The following is a 23,495-nucleotide window of genomic DNA, read 5'->3' on the forward strand; positions in this document are numbered from 1 at the left end:
GCTGCCTTTCAAAAGGGAGGGGAGAGGGGAGAGTGAGCTGAAATGGGACATAGTTAATAAAACCCATCAGTGCCAACTTCGCTAAATCTTTTTTTTTTTGTGGCAATTCTGCAGTGATAATTGCTTCTCTCCCCTCCTTCAGCACAGCCGCTAAGGTGGAACATTTCATTGGCTCAGAGTGAAGTTCGCCCTCTGACGTCATGTGCTGCTGCCACCACCACCGTGCTGATGTTTTGGTTTTGCCTTAATCCAACTCCAGTCTGCATAAGGTCTCCTAACCTAGCTTGGCCTCTAGCATTCAATTGTAAGCAGTCTGTATGTGTAACTGCATGCTAGCGCACATGCTTGGTGCATTGAATGTATATAATTAGGTCTGCATCAGTGTGTTTGTGGTTCATGTAGGTTATACATGTGTATGTCAGTTTGTGTCACATTTTGTATTTATTATGGACCCCCATTAGTTCCTGCCAAGGCAGTAGCTACTCTTCCTGGGTTAAACACATTAAGGCACATCACAACAACAACAAAAAACACAATAAGATAGTGCTGTAATGATGTACTACAACATTTATAATACCACCACAACAATATTAAAATATACGTGTGTGTAGAGTGCGTGTCTTCAGTCTGCGTTGTTCCGGTTACATTTTTTTTGTACAATACAAAACATACAAACAGCATGTAGACGCATAGACACACAAACCGAGATGTTCCATAAGGTGTCGTTTTATCTGTTTTTTCAAATCCGATAAATGGCTCAATGTAGCACTGTGCGCCTTCCACAGTCTAGCACACAGACTATGGAAGCAACCTCTGGTGGCATGTCTTGCATGGGTGTCCGAGCTGTGTGTTAGTAGTTTCAACATGTCAATACCTCACAAGGATAAGTAGTGATGCAGGCAATCTCTACTTTGAGCCAGGAAAGATTGATATGCATGTCATTGATGTTAGCTCTCTGTGTACATTTAAGGGCCAGCAGTGCTGCTCTGTTCTGAGCCAACTGTAATGTCCCTCTGTGGCACTTGACCAGATGACTGAGCAGCAGTCCAGGTGCGACAACACTAGGGCCTGTCGGACATGTTTTGTTGATAATGTCAAAAAAGCGGAGCAGCGCTTTATGGACAATTACCAATACAAACTAGGGAAAAAATCTGTACAAAATTGTCCTCATTAAATAAATAACAGGCAGATGTTAACTGAACAATCCACCCAGGCAGCTGTTGCTTGAGCAGTTCTATTGTACTAGGCAAGATGAATTTATCACATTTTCAAATGTTGTTGCTCAAGCAACAGATGCCTGGATGGATCGTTCAGTGTAAGCCTCCAAGAAGTTTCCATGAGAGACCACATGATCCCTGTAACCCAATCTGTGACCCAGTCTGAAACTCTATCAGAGTGTAAACTCTCTACTTCTCTGCTCTGTCCTCAACTGAACTGCTCGCAACTAGGGTTGCAAAGGGAGGATATGTTACCCAAAGTTGACCAGTAAACTACTAGATTTTATGTAATTTAACACAATACCCTTTCGGGTACTTCAAATTGTTATAGGCGTCTAATTATCTCAGGCCCTCTGTGTGGACTGATCATGTCAAAAATATCAAATAATTCATTAAAATAAACAATGACAAAGCTGATCCTAAATATAAACTATTAACTAAGTGAATACCGTTATTTTTTTATGAGGATTTCAGCATGAAATATCCTTAATTTTTTACACACTTATATATTTTACTATTTGAATTTGCCTATTTTATTGTCAATGACTTGGCTCAAACTGGTGGCAGTTAAAAAGTCACCAGTTGGAAGAGTTGCAAAATAATGCCATTGTTGATTAGATACTTTTTTCAATATTTAGGCTATTTTCTCTTGAACCGTATGGTCCATCTACTAGCAACTCATGGACAATATGGACACAGACATAAAAAATGAACACCACACTGAGTGGACAAAACATTAGGAACACCTGATCTTTCCATGACAGACTGACCAGGTGAAAGCTATGATCCTTTGATGTCACTCGTTAAATCCACGTCAATCAGTGTAGATGAAGGGGAGGAGACAGGTTAAAGACAACAGACATGGATTGTGTGTGTGTGCCATTCAGAGGGTGAAAGGGCAAGACAAAATATTTAAGTGCCTTTGAACAGGGTATGGTAGTAGGTGCCAGGCATACCAGTTTATGTCAAGAACTGCACTGTTGTTGGGTTTTTCAAGCTCAACATTTTTCCGTGTGTATCAAGAATGGTCCACCACCCAAAGGAAGTCCAGCCAACTTGAAACAACTGCGGGAAGCGTAGGAGTCAACATGGGTCAGCATCCCTGTGGAACGCTTTCGACACCTTGTAGAATCCATGCCCTGACGAATTGAAGCTGATCTGAGGTCAAAAAGGGGTACAACTCAATATTTGGAAGGTTTTAAAAGTTATTTGAGTATAAATGACCCAAGTCACGATAGACTGCCATAGATTCAGTTACTTACAAAAATTACTGAAGATTCTGGTAACTTTGATAAATGACTGGTAGGTTTGCAACCTTACTCATAACATCTCCATAGTTTCCATATACACCATGACCTTGCCTTTACCGGGGCTGCTTTAAATATATTATTTACCAGAGGGAGAGAGCAGTTAAGGTGTGGCTGGTTTTATAATGTTGAATCTGAGATATGACGAGGGAGTTATATTTACAGTGTGTAACATAGCTACATACTATGTTATGAGAGATACTGCTGCACCGTTAATAGAACCCAGATAAGAGCAATATGAGGAACACCTATGACTACAAATACTCTTTCAAGTAGAAAAATATACACTGCATTCGGAAAGTATTCAGACCCATACAGAAAATACCTTATTTACATAAATATTCAGACCCTTTGCTAAGAGACTCAATTGAGCTCAGGTGCATCTGGATTCCATTGATAATCCTTGAGTTGTTTCTACAACTTAAATTGGAGTCCCCCTGTGGTAAATTCAATTGATTGGACATGATTTGGAAAAGGTCAATATAAGGTCCAACAGTTGGCAGTGTATGTCAGAGCAAAAACCAAGCCATGAGGTCGAAGGAATTGTCCGTAGAGCTCCGAGACAGGATTGTGTTTAGGCATCGATCTGAGGAAGAGTACCAAAACATTTCTGCAGCATTGGAGATCCCCCAAGAACACAGTGGCCTCAATCATTCTTAAATGGAAAAGGTTTGGAACCATCAAGACTCTTCCTAGATCTGGCTGCCCCAGCCAAACTAAGCAATTGGGGGAGAAGGGCCTTGGTCAGGGAGGTGACCAAGAACCTGATGGTCCCTCTGACAGAGCTCCTCTGTGGAGATGGGAGAACCTTCCAGAAGGACAACCATCTCTGCAGCACTCCACTAATCAGGCCTTTATGATAGAGTGGCCAGGCGGAAGCCACTCCTCAGTAAAAAAAAAAAAGGCACACGACAGCCCGCTTGGAGTTTGCCAAAAGCCACCTAAAGGCCTCTCAGGCCATGAGAAACAAGATCCTCTGGTCTGATGAATCCAAGATTGAAATCTTTGGCCTGAATGGCAAGCATCACATCTGGAGGAAACCTAGCACCATCCCTACGGTGAAGCATGGTGGTGGCAGCATCATGCTGAGGGGATGTTTTTCAGCAGCAGGGACTGGGAGACTGATTGAGGGAATGATGAACGGAGCAAAGTACAGAGGGATTTTTGATGAAGAGCGCTCTGGACCTCAGACTGGGGTGAAGGTTCACCTGCCAATACGACGACCCTAAACACACAGCCAAGACAACGAAAACTCTAGGCTCTAATTGCTGCTTCAACAAAGTAATGAGTAAAAGGGTCTGAATACTTATGTTAAAGTGATACCAGTTTTTCATTGTTAATACATTTGCAAACAGCTTTATGGGGTACTGTGTGTAGATTGAGGAGGAAAAAAATACACTGCTGAAAAAAATAAAGGGAACACTTAAACAACACAATGTATATCCAAGTCAATCACACTTCTGTGAAATCAAACTGTCCACTTAGGAAGCAACACTGATTGACAATACATTTCACATGCTGTTGTGCAAATGGAATTGACAACAGGTGGAAATTATAGGCAATTAGCAAGACACCCCCAATAAAGGAGTGGTTCTGCAGGTGGTGACCACAGACCACTTCTCAGTTCCTATGCTTCCTGGCTGATGTTTTGGTCACTTTTGAAGGCTGGCGGTGCTTTCACTCTAGTGGTAGCATGAGACGGAGTCTACAACCCACACAAGTGGCTCAGGTAGTGCAGCTCATCCAGGATGGCACATCAATGCGAGATGTGGCAAGAAGGTTTGCGGTGTCTGTCAGCGTAGTGTCCAGAGCATGGAGGCGCTACCAGGAGACAGGCCAGTACATCAGGAGACGTGGAGGAGGCCGTAGGAGGGCAACAACCCAGCAGCAGGACCACTACCTCCGCCTTTGTGCAAGGAGGAGCACTGCCAGAGCCCTGCAAAATTACCTCCAGCAGGCCACAAATGTGCATGTGTCTGCTCAAACGATCAGAAACAGACTACATGAGGGTGGTATGAGGGCCCGACGTCCACAGGTGGGGGTTGTGCTTACAGCCCAACACCATGCAGGACGTTTGGCATTTGCCAGAGAACACCAAGATTGGCAAATTCGCCACTGGCGCCCTGTGCTCTTCACAGATGAAAGCAGGTTCACACTGAGCACGTGACAGAGTCTGGAGACGCCGTGGAGAACGTTCTGCTGCCTGCAACATCCTCCAGCATGACCGGTTTGGCGGTGGGTCAGTCATGGTGTGGGGTGGCATTTCTTTGGGGGGGGCCGCACAGCCCTCCATGTGCTCGCCAGGGGTAGCCCGACTGCCATTAGGTACCGAGATGAGATCCTCAGACCCCTTGTGAGACTACATGCTGGTGCGGTTGGCCCTGGCTTCCTCCTAATGCAAGACAATGCTAGACCTCATGTGGCTGGAGTGTGTCAGCAGTTCCTGCAAGAGGAAGGCATTGATGCTATGGACTGGCCCGCCCGTTCCGCAGACCTGAATCCAATTGAGCACATCTGGGACATCATGTCTCGCTCCATCCACCAAAGCCACGTTGCACCACAGACTGTCCAGGAGTTGGCGGATGCTTTAGTCCAGGTCTGGGAGGAAATCCCTCAGGAGACCATCTGCCACCTCATCAGGAGCATGCCCAGGCATTGTAGGGAGGTCATACAGGCACGTGGAGGCCACACACTACCTGAGCCTCATTTTGACTTGTTTTAAGGACATATCAAAGTTGGATCAGCCTGTAGTGTGGTTTTCCACTTTAATTTTGAGTGTTACTCCAAATCCAGACTTCCGTGGGTTGATCAATTTGATTCCCATTGATAATTTGTGTGATTTTGTTGTCAGCACACTCAACTAAGTAAAGAAAAAAATATTTAATAAGAATATTTCATTCATTCATGAATGTGTTATTTTAGTGTTCCCTTTATTTTTTTGAGCAGTGTATATATTTAATACATTTTAGAATAAGGCTGTAACATAGAAAAATGTAGAAAAAGCGGTCTGAATACTTTCCAAATGCACTGTACGTGTGCCCTGAATGATTATTATATATATATATTTTTTAATCAGTGAAGCATATTAGCTATGCATGGGCCGAATGTATGCATATAGGGTAGAATCATGGAGGAATCGTTTGGAACAGCAATCCTAAAGTGAAATAATTTTGACAAAAATAAATTCAATTTTTAAGGTGAATTATTACTCTGTGTGACTGGGAAATCAGTCTGACTGTCTAACGTACCAGTCTCTCCCCAGAGAGGACCTCCAGTAGTTTGATGAGCATGCGTCCATCCCTCAGGTCCATATAGAGGTCAGTGATCCTGCAGGACACTCTGGCTAGGTGGGAGTTGACCCACTTGGTGAAGGTCTTCTTCTGCACCGCCTCACGCTCATCTACAAGAAGGAGCAGATTGTGATCAAGGGGTTAGTTTCACTTCTGTGTTCTATCATATTAACCAGGTTATCACCTGGGGGTATTTTACAGTTCAACTGACGCGTGCTCTTCTTTAGTCTCTCTGTCACACACAATGTAGATTACAAAGCTAAACACTCCAGGTGTGCGGCTAACAGAGTAGAACGTGAGTGTTTGCAGGCCTCTCGACAGAAACAGCATGTTCCTCTCATTCTTCCTGTTTATGCCAGGTGTCCCCGGTTGTTTGACTGGCTGTGGGCCTTTGCTACCGTTCGTCTTTTGATGAAAACCTACACCAAGGTCGTCACTGTTCTTGGATTAACGGTGTAGCTTCCTATGTCTAAGAGGTACAAAGTAGCTAGCTTTCACAGAAAGACAGACAAGTACTGTAAATATTAACATTTCACAGGCTAGGTAAGTGTTAAGTAAACATTGTATTTATCGTTCCCCATTAGCTGCTGTCAATGCACCAGCTACTCTTCCTTAGGGTCCAGCAAAATTAAGGCAGTTTAGACATTCCAAAACATTCACAACACACTGTGTGCCCTCAGGCCCCTACTCTACCACATATCTACAGAACAAAATCCATGTACGTGTGTATGGTGCATATGTTATCTTGTGTGTGTGTGTGTGTATGCATGTGTCTGTGGCCATGTTTGTGTTGCTTCACAGTCCCTGCTGTTCCATGAGGTGTATTTTTTATGTTTTTTAAAATCTAATTCTACTGCTTGCTTCAGTTACTTGATGTGGAATAGAGTTCTATGTAGTCATGGCTCTATGTAGTACTGTGGAATAGAGTTCTATGTAGTCATGGCTCTATGTAGTACTGTGGAATAGAGTTCTATGTAGTCATGGCTCTATGTAGTACTGTGGAATAGAGTTATGTAGTACTGTGGAATAGAGTTCTATGTAGTCATGGCTCTATGTAGTACTGTGGAATAGAGTTCCATGTAGTCATGGCTCTATGTAGTACCATGCGGCTCCCATAGTCTGTTCTGGACTTGGGGACTGTGAAGAGACCTCTGGTGGCATGTCTTGTGGGGTATGCAAGGGTGTCCGAGCTGTGCGCCAGTAGTTCAAACAGACAGCTCAGTACATTCAACATGTCAATACCTCTCATAAATACATGTAGTGATGAAGTCAATCTCTCCTCCACTTTGAGCCAGGAGAGATTGACATGCATAGTATTAATATTAGCTGTCTGTGTGCATCCAAGGGCCAGCCATGATGCCCTGTTCTGAGCCAATTGCAATTTTCCTAACATACTTCAATACTTATTTGTTTAGGCCATCTTTAAATAGCAAGTCTTGTTTGTGCAAACTAAATGTTGTTAGCATAGCTGGTGCTATTCTCACAGGATGACAATATCCTAACATATACTGAACAAAAATATAAAAACATGCAACAATTGCAATGATTTTACATAAGGAAATCAGTCAATTGAAATATATGTTTTAGGTCCTACAGATGGGTCTGTGCATTATATTGAAACATGAGGTGACGGCGGCACAACAATGGCACAACACATTTAACTGCCATCGACAAAATACAATTGTTTTCGTTGTCCGTAGCTTATGCCTGCCTACACCATAACCCCACTACCACCATGGTGCACTCTGTTCATAACATTGACATCAGCAAACCGCTTGCCCACACAACGCCATAAACGCAGTCCGCGGTTGTGATGCTGGTTGGACGTACTGCCAAATTTTCTAAAACAACATTGGAAGTGGCTCATGTAGGAGAAATTAACTTTAAATTATCTGGCAACAGTTTTAGTTGACATTCCTGCAGTCAGCATGCCAATTGCACACTCCCTCAAAACATATGTGGCATTGTGTTGTGTGACAAAACTGAATGGCCTTATTGTCCCATGCACAAGGTGCACCTGTGTAATGATCATGCTGTTTGATCAGCTTCTTGATATGAAACACCGGTCAGGTGGATGGATTTCCTTGGCAAAGGAGAAATGCTCACTAACAAGGATGTAAACAAATTTGTGCCCAACATTTCAGAGAAATCTGATTTTTGTGCGTATATACATTTTCTGGGATCTTTAATTTCAGCTCATGAAACATGGAACCAACACTACATGTTGCGTTTATATTTTTGTTCAGTGTAAATGGCAGACAGTCTTCTGCACATATTGTAGGCTAAGTGACACAGCAAGACGGCGCCGACAGACATAGCAGCTTTGCTTTGTTAGATTACTTGTTAGATGGTCGGAACTAGGAGCACAAGCATTTCACTACACTTGCATTAACATCTGCTAACCATGCGTATGTGACCAATAAAATGTGATTTGCTTCTAGCTCCTAAGCAGCTTTGCAGTATTTTCTTTTGTGTGTTATTTCTAAAATGATTATTCCAGAAAGTGTGTTTTTACATACAACCGGAAAAAAACTTTTGGATATCAGAGCGGCTGTAACTCACCAGCATTACGTCCAGGAATAAGACTTTCCCGAATTGGATATTTTGTTTGTGCCACCCAGGGCAATTTATCCCAGAGGCTGCTCCAAGATGCTTCCGGCGGAGAAGACGTATTCGGAGTGGACTTCTAGTCAGACTCAGGAGGCGTGCACACCATCCACCGCGTCCAAGTATATTACTTGCCAATGTTCAGTCTCTGGACAATAAAGTAGACAAGCTCAGGGAGAGGATCTCCTTCCATAGAGACATTAGGGACTGTAACATACTCTGTTTCACGGAATCGCGGCTCTCTCCGGATCTACTGACCCCGTCCAAACAGCCAGCTGGGTTCTCAGTGCATCGTGCAGAGAGGAATAAAGAACTCTCCGGGAAGAAGAAAGGCGGGGGTGTATATTTCATGATTTACTACTCATGGCGTGATTGAGATAGCATACAGAAACTCAAGTCCTTTTGTTCACCCGATACCTCTATCAAATGCCGACAGTATTAGCTCCTAAGGTAATTCTCTTTGGTTATAATAACAGCTGTGTATATTCCCCGTTAAACTGATACAATGGCCCTCAAGGAACTACACTGGACTTTGTGCAAACTGGAAACCACATATCCTGATGCCACATATATTGTAGCTGGGGATTTTAACAAAGCAGATTTTAGAAAAACACTACCAAAGTTCTATCAACACATGGACTGTAGTATTCACACTGCTACAAGTCTACCACTTCAACTCCAACTTCTGGGATGCCTACAAGGCCCGCGCCCCTGCCCTCCCTTCAGCAAATCAGATCATGACTCCATTTTGCTCATCTCTTCCTATTAGGCAGAAACTCAAACAGGAAGTACCCGTGCTAAGGTCTATTAAACGCTGGTCAGACCAATCGAAATCCATGTTTTGATCATGCGGAATGGGATATATTCCGGGTAGCCTCTAAGAATAACATCAATGTCTACACTGACACGGTGTATATAGGAAACCGTGGATAGATAGCAGCATTCGCACAAAACTGAAAGAGCGAACCACCGCATTTAACCATGGCAAAGTGACTGGGATATGGTTGAATACAAATAGCATAGTTATTCCCTCTGAAAGGCAATAACAGGCAAAACCTAAGTAGAGACAAAGCAGAGTCGCAACTCAAAAGCTCAGACACGAGATGTACGTAGCAGGGTCTACAGACAATCATGGATTACAAAGGAAAAACCAGCCACGTCGGATACCGACGTCTTGCTCCCAGAAAAGCAAAACACCTCGCTCCCAAGGACTGTGGGCTCTCGTTCTCCATGGCCAACGTGAGTAAGACATTTAAGCCCTCAAGGCTACCGGCCCGGACGGCATCCTTAGCCGCGTCGTCAGAGCATGTGCTGACCAGCTGTCTGGAGTGTATACATATTCAATCTCTCCTATCCCAGTCTGTTCCCACATGCTTCAAAATGTCCACCATTATTCCTCTACCCAAGAAAGCAAAGATACCTGGACTAAATTACTATTGCCCCGTAGCACACACGTCGTTCATCATGAAGTGCTTTGAGAGGTTAGTTAAGGATCATATAACCTCTACCTTACCGACACCCTAGACCCACTTCAATTTGCATACCGCCCCAATCGATCCACAGACAATGCAATCGCACTGCCCCATCCCATCTGGACAAGAGGAATACCTATGTAAGAATGCTGTTCATTGACTACAGCTCAGCCTTCAATACCATAGTACCCTCTAAGCATCCTCATTAAACTCGGGGGCCTGGGTCTGAACCCTGGCCTGTGCAACTCTGTTTTGGACTTCCTGACGGGCCGACCTCCATGTGGTGAAGGTAGGAAACAACACCTCCACTTCGCCGATCCTCATCACATGGGCCTCACAAGGGTGTGTGCTCAGCCCCCTCCTGTACTCCCTGATCACCCATGACTGCGTGGCCACGCATGCCTCCAACTCAAATCATCAAGTCTACAGACAACAGTTTTAGGCCTGATTACCAACAATGACTAGACAACCTGTAGGGAGGAGGTGAGGGCCCCGACGGAGTGGTGCCTGGAAAATAACCACGTCCTCAACGTCAAAACGAAGAAGATGATCGTGGACTTCAGGAAACAGCAGACGGAGCACACCCCTATCCACATTGACAGGAACGCAGTGGAGAAGGTGAAAAGCTTCAAGTTCCTCGGCATACACATCACCGACCATCTGAAATGGTCCAGCCACACAGACAGTGTGGTGAAGGAGCAACAGCGTCGTCTCGTCAACCTCTGGAGGCTAAAAATAATTTGGCTTAAGACCCTCACAAACGTTTACAGTTGCAAAATTAAGAGAATCCTCTCGGGCTGCATCACCGCCTAATAAGGTAACTGCATCGTCCGCAACCGCAGGCGTCTCCAGAGAGTGGTGCGCTTTGCCCAACGCATCACCTGGGGCACACTGCCTGCCCTCCAGGACACCTACAGTACCCAATGTCACAGGAAGGCCAAAGGACAACAACCACCCGAACCACGGCCTGTTCACCCCGCTACGCTCCAGAAGGCGAGGTCAGTACAGGTGCCTCACAGCTGGGCCTGAGAGACTGAAAAACAGCTTCTATCTCAAGGCCATCAGACTGTTCAATAGCCATCACTAGCTGGCTACCACCTGGTTACTCAACCTTGCACTATAGAGGCCGCTGCCCTATAGACAAAGACATGGAATCAGTGGCCACTTTAATAAATGTGTTCTTACTGCTTAGCTCATATGTATATACTGTATTTCAGTCAATGCCACTGCAACATTACTCATCCTAATGTTTATACAGTACCAGTAAAACGTTTGGACACCTACTCATTCAAGGGTTTCTTTATTTTTTTTACTATTTTCTACATTGTAGAATAACAGTGAAGACATCAAACACTATGAAATAACACCTACTGAATCATGTAGTAACCAAAAGTGTTACATCAAAATATATTTTATATTTGAGATTCTTCAAAGTATCCATCCTTTGCCTTGACAGCTTTACACACTTGGCATTCTCTCAACCAGCTTCACCTGGAATGCTTTTCCAACAGTCTTGAAGGAGTTCCAATATTTCCTGAGCACTTGTTGGCTGCTTTTCCTTCACTCTGCGATCCAACTTATCCCAAACGGGTTGAGGTCAGATGATTGTGGAGGCCAGGTCATCTACTGCAGCACTCCATCACCCTCCTTTCATGGTCAAATAGCCCTTACACAGCCTGGAGGTGTGTTGGGTCATTATCCTGTTCATATTTTTAATGTCTTCACTATTATTCTACAATGTATAAAATAGTACAAATACTGAAAAACACTGGAGTAGGTGTTTCAAAACTTGACTGATACTGTATATTTCTTAACTCCATTCTTTTACTTTGGATTTGTCTGTATTGTTAGATACTACTGTACAGTTGGAGCTAGGAACAAGCATTGCGCTACACCCGCAAGAACATCTGCTAAATATGTGTATGTGACCAATAAAATGTGATTTGATTTTACATATACGCTGGTCTAATGTGAGCTAGCTGTGCCTCATACTGTAGGCCTACTGTACGTGCCATTTGCTGTTAGCTGGTCATGTTCTCACAGGGTTGTTCTAATTTAGTGTTCCCATGCAGGACGGGTGGTCTAGCTTCTCACCCTACTGCAGAGCCCATAAACATCAGTCACTGGGCCAAGAGAACCAGCCACACCGGTCAGCCCATACCTGCTGCCGACACACACACACAGCTTCGCAAGCTATTCCTCATATGAAGTCAAAGCCTGTTGCCATGGAAATCTGGCTTTGAGAGGAAGTTTCACAACCTCCCTCCATCAGGGTGGGTCTCTTCCTCGCAGACTGTAAGAAACGACACCCGTTAACAATGTGCACTAATGCACTCTCCCCTCCAGCTCCAGGCCAGCCATTAGCTCAGAGGACGTTGTGACATCACAGCGTGACCAGACTGCTAATAAAGCAGCAGCAGACTGTGAGAGCATGTAGGTTAAACCCTGGTGCCAAACAGCTCGCTCTATCTAGGCTACGTCTTCACAGGACTGTCCAACGGCCTGACAGCCTGGTCCAAAAGAAATTACAGTAGATAGTGCCCCAGGTCCTCGTGGTTTTCATGAGTCGCAGTGCCCAGCGAGCAGTGCAGAGGCAGAGAGACAGAGGGAGCAGTGTGTCCCGTTGTGGAGGCCCAGTCAGAGGCAGGGAGACAGAGGGAGCTGTGTGGGGCCAGTCAGAGCAGCACAGAGACAACGCAGCCAGTGTTCTCCACCATGACATGCAAAGCAGCATCTGACTGCATCAGGCCTTATCACCGACTGGGCTAACGAGCTAACTAACATTCAGCTCTTTCACTGGGACACTGTGCTGCATGGTTAGATCATGGCCGTGTGTGGTGAGACTGGTTAACCCAGAACTAAAGGCTTGCATAATTGGGTCAGACGCTCAGTTAAGTTCTGGGACCATACATGTTAACAGAAGAGATTTAAATCTAGTCAGTTGCACAACTGAATGCATTCAACCGACATTTGTCTTCCACATTTAACCCAACCCCTCTGAATCAGAGATAACCGAGGAGCTGCCTTAAAAATCAACCAAAGGTCCCCTCCCCTTCCGAAATTCAAAAGATACTACACACTGCGAAATTGTCCAAATAACCAGTGACGACAAAGCCAAGCACCACAACGCTGCTGAACTCCATTTGTACTGTGACAGATCTACAGTACAATTTATGTTTATGTAGTCTGTTTACAAGAGATTAGGCTATTCATAGGCTTAGCGGAGTTTCCAACAACCGGATGCATCCGGTTCAGGGATACAGCTAATTCAACTTAGCTTCCTTTTCTGCTGAAAACCGGATGTGGGAACTCTGCTCAGGATTTTTTTTACGCCTGCTATGTTAGGTTTGGCTAGTCATGACTTTGTGAATCAGGAAAAAGGCTTTGGAAATCAGGAAGAGGCTAGATAAGCTTAGCATCACATAATATTCCAAATAAAAGTATCAAGGACCAGAATCAAAAGGTAACTTCAATAACAAAACAAAGTAAAATAGTTCATTCACATTACACATTTTGCTGTGTGACACATGACCCTGTGTGACACATGACCCTGTGTGCCGGGCAAGGTTGTAATTACACATTGACACAATCAGCTGCAGTACAAAAGGGCATACATCTAAAATAAATGTGTGTTCTTAATGAAGCTGAGATGGAGACAGATGGAGAATATGGGTGGAGCTAGACATGTCTCGAGTGTCTGTAAACAGGGTTTCCTGCAGGGCAGAGCATCTGGCCCAGAACAGAACACAGGAAGGGGAAACCTTCGCTCAACAGATGTACATATATACACACACACACACACGTACGGTTGCACATGCTCAGGCACACACAAACACAAGCTCAAGTGTGCACACACACACGCACAAGAACTCCTTATCGCAATCTGCAGCGGAGCTCTGGCCCTGCAGAGCACAAACCGTAATCCCCTCCGCCCACAATCACAACAAGCAGTCACAGACCACAATCACAGACCCACAAACCACAGGTCTACCAAACTATCAGGACTGCTGACCAGACCAATCTGTGGACAACCACTCTGTACGGCATCCTGATCATAGAACTGTGCGGGCAATGTCAACTACTTACATGAATTCTACTGAAAAATACCTAAAAGGTGACATGCTAAGTCCTCCTATTAGTATGAGACTAGTTGTTTTATTGCATGTGACTGTTGATAGGCAGTGGGGGGGCTAACGTTAGCCACAAGAAATTGGAATTCTTAAATTCACAATTTATCGTACGAATTGCAATTCGTAGCATATCATCCAAATTGTAATTCGTAACGTATCATCCAAATTGTAATACGTAAAATATCATCCAAATTGTAATACGTGAAATGGATGATGAACAGCCACAAATTAATACATAGCATACTTAACATATCAAACTAATTTGAGGGTTCTGAATTTGTCTACTATGTTACACCTACCCGAGTCCAGGTTGAAATTAATATAGGGGAAACACTGAATAGCAATAGCAATGCAAAGTCAAACTATCAGGCCTGGAAGCAGGGCTCAAATTTTTTTTAAATGCTGTTGCTCCCAACTTTAGAAAGTTAGGCGCAGCACATGAAGTTTAGGAGCAGCACATGAAGTTTAGGAGCAGCACATGAAGTTTAGGAGCAGCACATGAAGTTTAGGAGCAGCACATGAAGTTTAGGAGCAGCACATGAAGTTTAGGAGCAGCACATGAAGTTTAGGAGCACCACATGAAGTTTAGGAGCACCACATGAAGTTTAGGAGCACCACATGAAGTTTAGGAGCACCACATGAAGTTTAGGAGCACCACATGAAGTTTAGGAGCACCACATGAAGTTTAGGAGCACCACATGAAGTTTAGGAGCACCACATGAAGTTTAGGAGCACCACATGAAGTTTAGGAGCACCACATGAAGTTTAGGAGCAACAGAAAATAAAATAGATGTTTTGAATTTATTAAAATGCAGCCTATATTGTGCCTATACAAATTCTAGAAACTTTTGAAGCACATGTGCTGTAACACTGTAAAGACAGTTTATTATAAAAGCAAAAATCTGGATATTACCAGTCATCGAAATTACAAAGCCATTTGAGGAATATTAGGTTTCTACATTGTGTAAAAGCATAATATTCCAATTGAGATGCATTACATTGAAAACTGTACAAGATCTCTTTAGAAACATCAGGATTGTGATGAGGTACAAGATATCTGTCATTCATTCTTTGCTATGATCATTGATCTCCTAAAGAAGCTATCCCGTTTCCTTTCCGCTATCCCGTTTCCTTTCCATTTCAGTTGTACAATTGACCCCCCCCCCCCCCCCTTTTCCCTTCTTTCCGTGTCCACAAATGTTTGGATGTACTGGTAAAGTTACCAGGTTGTTAGCTAGCTAGCCAACTAGCTAGCAAATGAGGTAATGTGACTGAAAAGTGTAAACAAATGGTTAACGGCACACAAGTAGTTTTAGAACCGCCCATGTGGTTAATGAATGTAAAATGCGGTCCCAGCGACCACTATAGGAAGATACAAATGTAACCTATTTATTATTGGCACAACATCTTTTAATCTGGTTGGTCTAGAAGCAAGCTGTTTTGGCTGTAGTAATGGTGCAACCATGAAGCTAACAAATCTGAACACGCTCGTTTCTCAAGGGCACTCCAAAACGGTACAGCAAAGCCTTATCACAGTGCTCCCAAAATAAAACTACTGGTCGCACAGCAAAATATTTGGCAGCATATGTGACCAAAATGTGTGCACTTTAGAGCCCTGCCTGGAAAAGATGTGGCCTTAGGTACCAGAGCAAAAGAAAAGGACTAGGAAAGATAAATAAAAGACAAAATGACAGATGGATATTGTCACAGCTCTCTGGTTCCTCAGTAAAAGGTTGTGGAATGTGTATGTGCAGTCGCACAGACACCGGAAGTAAAAAAAAAAAAAAAAAAAAAAAAAAAAAAAAGGCCTCTGCAGGGCCTCAGGTGAGTGAATAATGACAAATCACTGAAACAGATCCAAAATGAGCTGAGGTAATTAACTACGGAAAAGGACATCCAAGTCCAAGGTCCCCAATTCCAAACAGGTGTCAAACGAAGAGAGACAATGCAGACAAAACAGGAGGTCTCTGTTAAATGACACGTCTTTCAGGGACACTGGATGAGTTTGGATACGTTAGGGTTCCCGGCTGGTGATGACTCGAAAAACCAGTAATCTGAGCCAAATATTTCATCACAGGGACATTTAGCAGAGTCCACCTGGTCATACGAGGACTTACTTCCTGCTCTCAGAGCTCAGTGGAGCACAACTAAGGAGATTTTCAGAGGGAGGAGGTTATACAGCCAAGATGAGCTGTTACATTAGTGATGCAGAGAAGTGTGAAAGGATTTAAAGTAAAGTCAGTGAGCTAAGAGAAAGAAACTGCAGTGGGAGAAAATGGAAAATGTTGTTGGTCGCCAAAAGTCTAAAAAGCTATAACTGAAAATCGAAAGAACACAGACCAGGCCTCTGGGAATGAGATGGAACAATTCTATTTTAGCCTAATGCAATTGCTTGCTTACCCTATAAAATGAAATTAAAATCATAAAATACTTATTGTATAAGCCTGTTTGTAGAGGCAGTAACAGAAAAGGTTTGCTCACGGTGCTGATTGTCTACAAAGGAATTCCTTCTGCTAGATAGTCTCAACATCAGGAGGACTCTTAAAATTACTCTGTGGCTTATCAATGATGCTGAACCAACAGCAGGGGCTATTTACAGTGGCTTTAACACACTGCTTGTGTGTGGCTAATAACAACAATAATAATAATAATAATAACAAAAGCTGCCTCTGGCATGGCTGGGGGGTGGCCACATTGCTGAGACTGTGCCAGAAAATCTAGCTAGTAGCTACTCCTCTCCTCTCTGAATCTTCTGCCCACACAGTATCTCTGGTGCTGAGAAACCTGACACAATGAGAGAAGGGAATGTACGGTACAGACCATGTGTCACTATCGCCCTCAGACAACAAAAAAAAACTGAACAAATTACATTTTTCTCCCTTTTTCCAGAAACATACGTCTTTCTCTCTCTGGCGGAACGACCTTCTGCCTGTCCGTCCAATGATACTGACGCCTGGAGCAGCTCTCTGCCGCGGTTTGTTAGGGGACAGCCAGGCCATCGGTGACCGCCGGCTAACCCAGTCACAGGAAAACACTGTCACATTGTGTCTCACTCACCAGAATACAGAGCTAATCAACACTGCATTGTTTCATTTAACAGCAGTCTGTAGGCTACTGCAGCCAAATGTAATATGCCTTTATGACCTTTCCTGAACAATGATGCCAATACCTATTAAATGAGCTGGCAAAAATCAGGATCTGTATCCTAGGATGAACTTTCTCTAGGCATGCTACCACCGTAATCCTGGGGCAAAGAGTGCCATAGCCTATTAGTGTCCCATTCATCTAGAATCTAGAGCAGTGGTGTCAAATATACGGCCGCGAGGGCCTCCAATCCGTTCCGCGGGTGTTTTGAGTAATAAAATAAACGGTTGTTTAAATGATAATGGACCTACATTCATATAGTTTCTGGACTGTGTCCAGCTAGCTAATAATCACCGGCATGAAAGCTAGATCGTACGGGAACATCGAAAATAGTATAATAATATAACGATGGATAGAGGACAATTTTTTGCACATTTTAGGTGAGGCCCTCGAACTCATTGAAGACCGAATGCAGCCCACGGGGCCAAATGAGTTTGACACCCCTGACCTCGCATGAGAGAAGGATGATGGTGAGAGGAAAGGGTAAAAGGATGAACAGAGGAATAAAGAGGGGTGGCAGCGGTGGTAAATGAAGCTAGCAGCAGCCTAACAACCTCACCCTGTTTGTGGCGCAGCACCCCAGTGCCACGTCCCAGATTATTGTTAGCAAACTGTGGATTACTTATATCTGCATCTGGTTGGGAGGAAGTGGGACTTTGTCCTGGAGACAACTCATCAAAATACACAGACGGTATACCAAAATAAACATTGAGTTACGTTGTAAAGTGTACTCGCATGCTCCCTTAAGAGAGCTTGGCTGAAAAACTAGAAAAACTGGCAATAGTACTATTTGTCAATTTTGAGACGCCATAGCCAGCATACACTTCTTCAAAATAGTCTGAATTAATCTAAGCTAACTCAAGAAATCTGTCATTAGTTTTGACATTTTTGCCAAAGAGATCTTAGACCTGCAATTTTACATTAACTAAGATGTTTAGTGGCGTATTCGTCAATGAAAAAATGTGCCTATCTTTTGAACAATTCCTACTGTTCCCAACAGACGAAGGGGCATATACTAAACCCAGTTGTTTTGTCTAGGAAGCATGCAGGACACTAAAGGATCTGTATCCTAAAGTCCATGGGGAATAAGAGCACCTCCTCCCAGCTGCCCACAGCACTGAGGCTAGGAAACACCGTCACCACCGATAGATCTACGATCGAGAATTTCAATAAGCATTTTTCCACGGCTGGCCATGCTTCCACCCGACGACCCCTACCCCGGCCAACAGCTCAGCACTCCCTGCAGCAACTTTCCCAAGCCCCCCCTCCCGCTTCTCCATCACCCAAATCCAGACAGCTGATGTTTTGAAAGAGCTGAAAAATCTGGATCCCTACAAATCTGGACCCTTTCTAAAATGATCAGCTGAAATTGTTGCAACCCCTATTACTAGCCTGTTCAACCTCTTTCATATCATCGGAGATCCCCAAAGTTTGGAAAGCTGCCGCGGTCATCCCCCTCTTCAATGTGGGAGACACTCTAGACCCATGTCATGTCTTTCTAAAATCTAAAATTTCTAAAATCTTCGAAAGCCAAGTTAACAGATCACCGACCATTTTGAATCCCACTGTACCTTCTCCACTATGCAATCTGGTTTCCAAGCTGGTCATGGGTGCACCTCAGCCACGCTCAAGGTCCTAAACGATATCATAACCGCCATCAATACAAGACAGTACTGCGCGGCAGTCGTCATCGACCTGGCCAAGGCTATCGGCTCTGTCAATCACCGCATTCTTATCAGCAGAGTCAATAGCATTGGCTTCTCAAATGACTGCCTCATCTGGTTCACCAACTACTTCTCAGACAGAGTTCAGTGCATCAAATCGGAGGGCCTGTTGTTCGGACCTCTGGCAGTCTATAGGGGTGCCACAGGGTTCAATTCTCATGCCAACTCTTTTCTCTGCGTATATCAATGATGTCGCTCTTGCTGCTGGTGATTCTCTGATCCACCTCCAAGCAGACACCATTCTGTATACTTCGGGCCATTCTTTGGACACAGTGCTAACAAATCTCCAAACAAGTTTCAATGCCATACAACATTCCTTCCGTGGCCACCAGCTGCTTTTAAATGCTAGTAAAACTAAGTGCATGCTCTTCAACCGATTGCTGCCTGCACCCTCCTGCCCGACTAGCATCACTACTCTGGAAGGTTCCGACTTAAAATATGTGGACAACTACAAATACCTAGGTGTCTGGTTAGACTAAACTCTCCTTCCAGACTCACATTAAGCATCTCCAACCCAAAATTAAATCTAGAATTGTCTTCCTATTTGGCAACAAAGCCTCCTTCACTCATGCTGCCAAATATACCCTCGTAAACCTGACTATCCTACCGATCTTTGACGATATTATTTACAAAATAGCCTCCAACACACTACTCAGCAAACTGGATGTAGTCTATCATAGTGTCATCCGTGTTGTCACCAAAGCCCCATTTTCTATCCACCACTGCAACCTGTATGCTCTCGTTGGCTGGCCCGCACTACATATTCGTCGCCAAACCCACTAGCTCCGTCTTACCTCAGCTCACCATAGCAACACCCACCCGTAGCACACGCTCCAGCAGGTATATTTCACTGGTCATCCCCAAAGCCAACACTTCCTTTGGCCGCATTTCTTAACACTTCTCTGCTGCCAATGACTGGAACGAATTGGAGAAAAAAAAAATATATATATATTTTTTTTTTACACAACCCTGCTTGTCCAACTAGGGAGTGCTGTTTTACAGGACACAGCTGTGCACCCCTGCATCTAAACCAAGTATACAACCACACCCCCCTGCATCTAAACCAAGTATACAACCACACCCCCCTGCATCTAAACCAAGTATACAACCACACCCCCCTGGGGAAATCTTTTCAAATGTTTTATCCCGGCCTGCCTCTAATGTAGGCTACAGTGTTTCCCCTTATAAATCTGTAATTTGTCAACTTCCTGCTCCGTGCAGGGTACCAGCGAGACAGAGCAGTTGAAGGACAAACCAGGCTGCCACAGTGTCAAAGCCCTTTCTGCTGGGCCCACACATCATAGCTGGGACACTGTCGAACAGACAGACAAACTGGCAGGCCCCTCAACAGGGCCCTAATTTACTTAACAGGAATATAAAAATTGGGTCCTTGCTATCTGGGATCCTTAGGATGTCCCTAACTCCATTGAAGATTATATTGTAAATGGCTAAGGTAAGAGTTAAGGTTAGGGTTTATGGTACGCAAGTCCAAAGGATCCCAGATAGCATTAATCATAAAAACAGCCACCAATCAACAAAGACAGCATTTTCCGGTCAGGTTTGTACGTCACGGCTGGTCGAGCAGTACTGCAGTCTCCCTTCACTGTATTAGTACAGAGCTAAGAGGAGATTTACAGCGAGAGCTGTGTGGCCTCAAGGGAAATATCATTCCTGTTAGTTTACTACTCAATTGATACACTCAGGATTCCAGTTGAAAAATGAAATAATGTATAAAGTGTTTCTTGTAAACTCTTCCATAACCACATCTGTGAGTGAACTTTGTTCATAATTTTTGCAGCTGGCTCCTAGATGACTATTCAGTCATTCAGAGAAGAGCCTAGGGCAATAGATACGACTGAGAATGCAGCGTATGATTAGCTTAAGTCCACAAATTACTGTCCAATATTGCATCTAAAGCTGTGTGTTTGATCAAAGACAGAACACCGTACTAGCTAAAAGAGTAAGACAAGCCTTCTGATGTAGTTAAACACGATGCTGTTCACTGGGAATACGGCACAATTCTCAGAGTGACAATAAATACTACAAGCAATGAATTAGTCATCATTTCAAGCACGACTGACACCTAGCTAACGTTCTGAGCAGAACCAAAATATATGAACAGCTACGTAGTCGCTCACGTCAACATTTTCCACTCATGTGTTTCAAGAAGTTCTGAAATCCTGCATCATGTGGAACAAGGGCTGTGTTCAGGAGATATTAGAGCTGTTAATCTGTTTAATGAATCGTCCTTTGGTGGAGTGCGGGGATGACAGGCAGAGTCGACTACGGCAGAGTCAGAACGTCATATGGAGCGCGGGAGGGAGAGGAGAGGCTCAGAGCACATCCTAGACCTTCTGTTGCTTTAGGGATGGAGAAGAAATCCACAGCAAACACACTGACCAAGCTTTAAGAAAGCAGCAGCTTTAGGTTTGAGTCTCCATTTAAACCCCTGTAGGAAGGATCAAGAGGCTTTTTAGACGTGCTCTACACAGTGCACAAAACATTAAGAACACCTTCCTAACAATGAGTTGCACCTCCCTTTGCCCTCAGAACAGCCTCAATTCGTCAGGGCATGAACTCTACAAAGGTGTCGAAAGTTTTCCTCAGGGATGCGTCGCACAGTTGTGTCGAGTTAACTTGATGTCTTTTGGGCGGTGGACCATTCTTGAAACACACGAGAAACTGTTGAGTGAAAAACCAGTGAGCGTGGCATTTACTGTACTACCATACCCCATTCAAAGGCACTTAAATATTTTGTCACCCTTTGAATGGCACACATACACAACCCATGTCTCAAACCTGTCTCCTGCCCTTCATCTACACTGATTGAAGTGGTTTAACATGTGACATCAATAAGGGATCATAGCTTTCACCTGGTCAGTAGATCATGGAAAGAGCAGGTTCATCATGTTGTCCACTTACTGTATATCCCATTTTACAGTGAAACAAAAACAGCATGTACTGTGTAATATGCTACTTTGGATATTACATTAGGACAATGTGTTTTCCATATTGTAACAGGAGCTCATTCTGACTGACAAGCTAAGGACTTCCACTAAAACATCCACTCCTTTTTCTGTCAGTATTGTAGATAACCCAGGTATAAAATGAACCGTCTTACAATAACCGATGTTCCCCTATACAGAGGCCAAGGCTGTGAGTAGCTGCTATTCTAGCAGAGGTAAAGCCCACAAGCCTGGAGATAGAAAAGCTCATTATATCAAACATCTGCTTTAAATATGAGCGAGCGCGAGAGCGAGGCTTCTGAAACTAGGGGCTTTCTGAGACCCTCTCATGTGAGACACACAAAACAGACTCTTCCAGCCACACCCTGTAGCGTACTGGAGAGACAGACCAGCCTGGTCTGCTTTGGCCTAACTCAGTCTTCATAACAGTCATGAGAGAGTGAACTAACACAAACATGGCTTTGGGCTGTTTGATCTGGATTGTATATACATATCCAAACTCACGTTCCCAATGCATCCAGACCAAAATCCCTGCTCCCATGCCTTTCATCAGGCTAGAATGTGGGCTCGAGCCCTGGTACTTACCAAGACGGTCGCTGTACTGACAGTGTGGATGCCCCGCCTACACATTTTCTCAACACCACTTCATTTGTTTATTTTCTTCACAACGTTAAACGCCAAGGCTCTTGATACAGGTCATGTTGAGACGAACCACTTCTGAGTGTAACAAAGCTGCCTCTGCCTACAAAGAGTATTCAGCAGATCAGCCTGCCTCGCTCTGCTCTGTTAAGAGTAGTAGGTTTAGCCTCAACGGATCAAACGTTGTGACCTGAAAGAGGATCCCATGTAGCAACACTTCAGTTGATTGGTGAAGCTGACATTGGAGTCAGAAAGTTTGTTTATTCTGAGGAGAACAGGCAAGACTAGGGTGTACCTACTATTGAAGATGCATTAGTCGTTTGTATGGGATACATCGTCCAGCGAAATGCTTACTTGCAGGTTCCTTCAACAATACAACAATAAATTATAAAAAAGATAAGAATATGAACAAAGTAAATGAGTGGAATATATTTTTTTGCTTAAGTATAATACAGGAAGGCACAATTTATAGTCCAATGTTTACACATGTTTTGGGGGGAGGCGATGTATAAACTGAGCAGTATAAGAGTCTGGTAGCAGCAGTTGTGATGTGTGTGTGTGTGTGTAGCATGAATGTATGCTTATGTGTAGCATGAATGTATGCGTATGTCCATGCATGAGTGAGTGCATGTGTGCTAAGGTGTGGAGAATCAGAGCATGTGGTCACTCCAGTTCAAGTGTTCAGCAGTCTGATGACTTGTAGAAACCAACAGGCTCAGAGACCGTTTCTATCAGACCTGATGGTCCAATACAGTCTGCCCGACAGTAAGGGAGAGAACAGCTCTTGGCTGGGGTATGTGGGGTCCTGGGGGCCTTCATCACAATTTAGAGTAGATGTCCTGGGTGGGAACAGGGATGTACTATCGTCCTGGCAGTGCTTTATCTTAAGACGCTGTGTTCAATTTCAGTGTTTTACTGTAAAACAACAAACTAAACTAAGTTATGCAAAGATCCAATCTAAAACGTCAGAGGGTGTGTACGTGGGTATTTGCACAAGAA

General features: G+C 43.9%; 1 protein-coding gene across 2 annotated transcripts in view; it reads right to left on the reverse strand.

The window, feature by feature from the left end:
- Positions 1 to 23,495, reverse strand: part of LOC110530138 (spectrin beta chain, non-erythrocytic 1) — a 133,574-nt gene that overhangs the window by 58,130 nt on the left and 51,949 nt on the right. For both annotated transcript variants that reach the window (XM_021612995.2, XM_021612985.2), the window contains one exon: positions 5,773 to 5,924. In XM_021612995.2, coding sequence (XP_021468670.2) covers positions 5,773 to 5,924 — 152 coding nt within the window. The remainder of the gene's footprint in view (positions 1 to 5,772; positions 5,925 to 23,495) is intronic.

Source organism: Oncorhynchus mykiss, chromosome 1 (assembly GCF_013265735.2).
Source record: "Oncorhynchus mykiss isolate Arlee chromosome 1, USDA_OmykA_1.1, whole genome shotgun sequence".
Taxonomy (NCBI): Eukaryota; Metazoa; Chordata; class Actinopteri; order Salmoniformes; family Salmonidae; genus Oncorhynchus; species Oncorhynchus mykiss.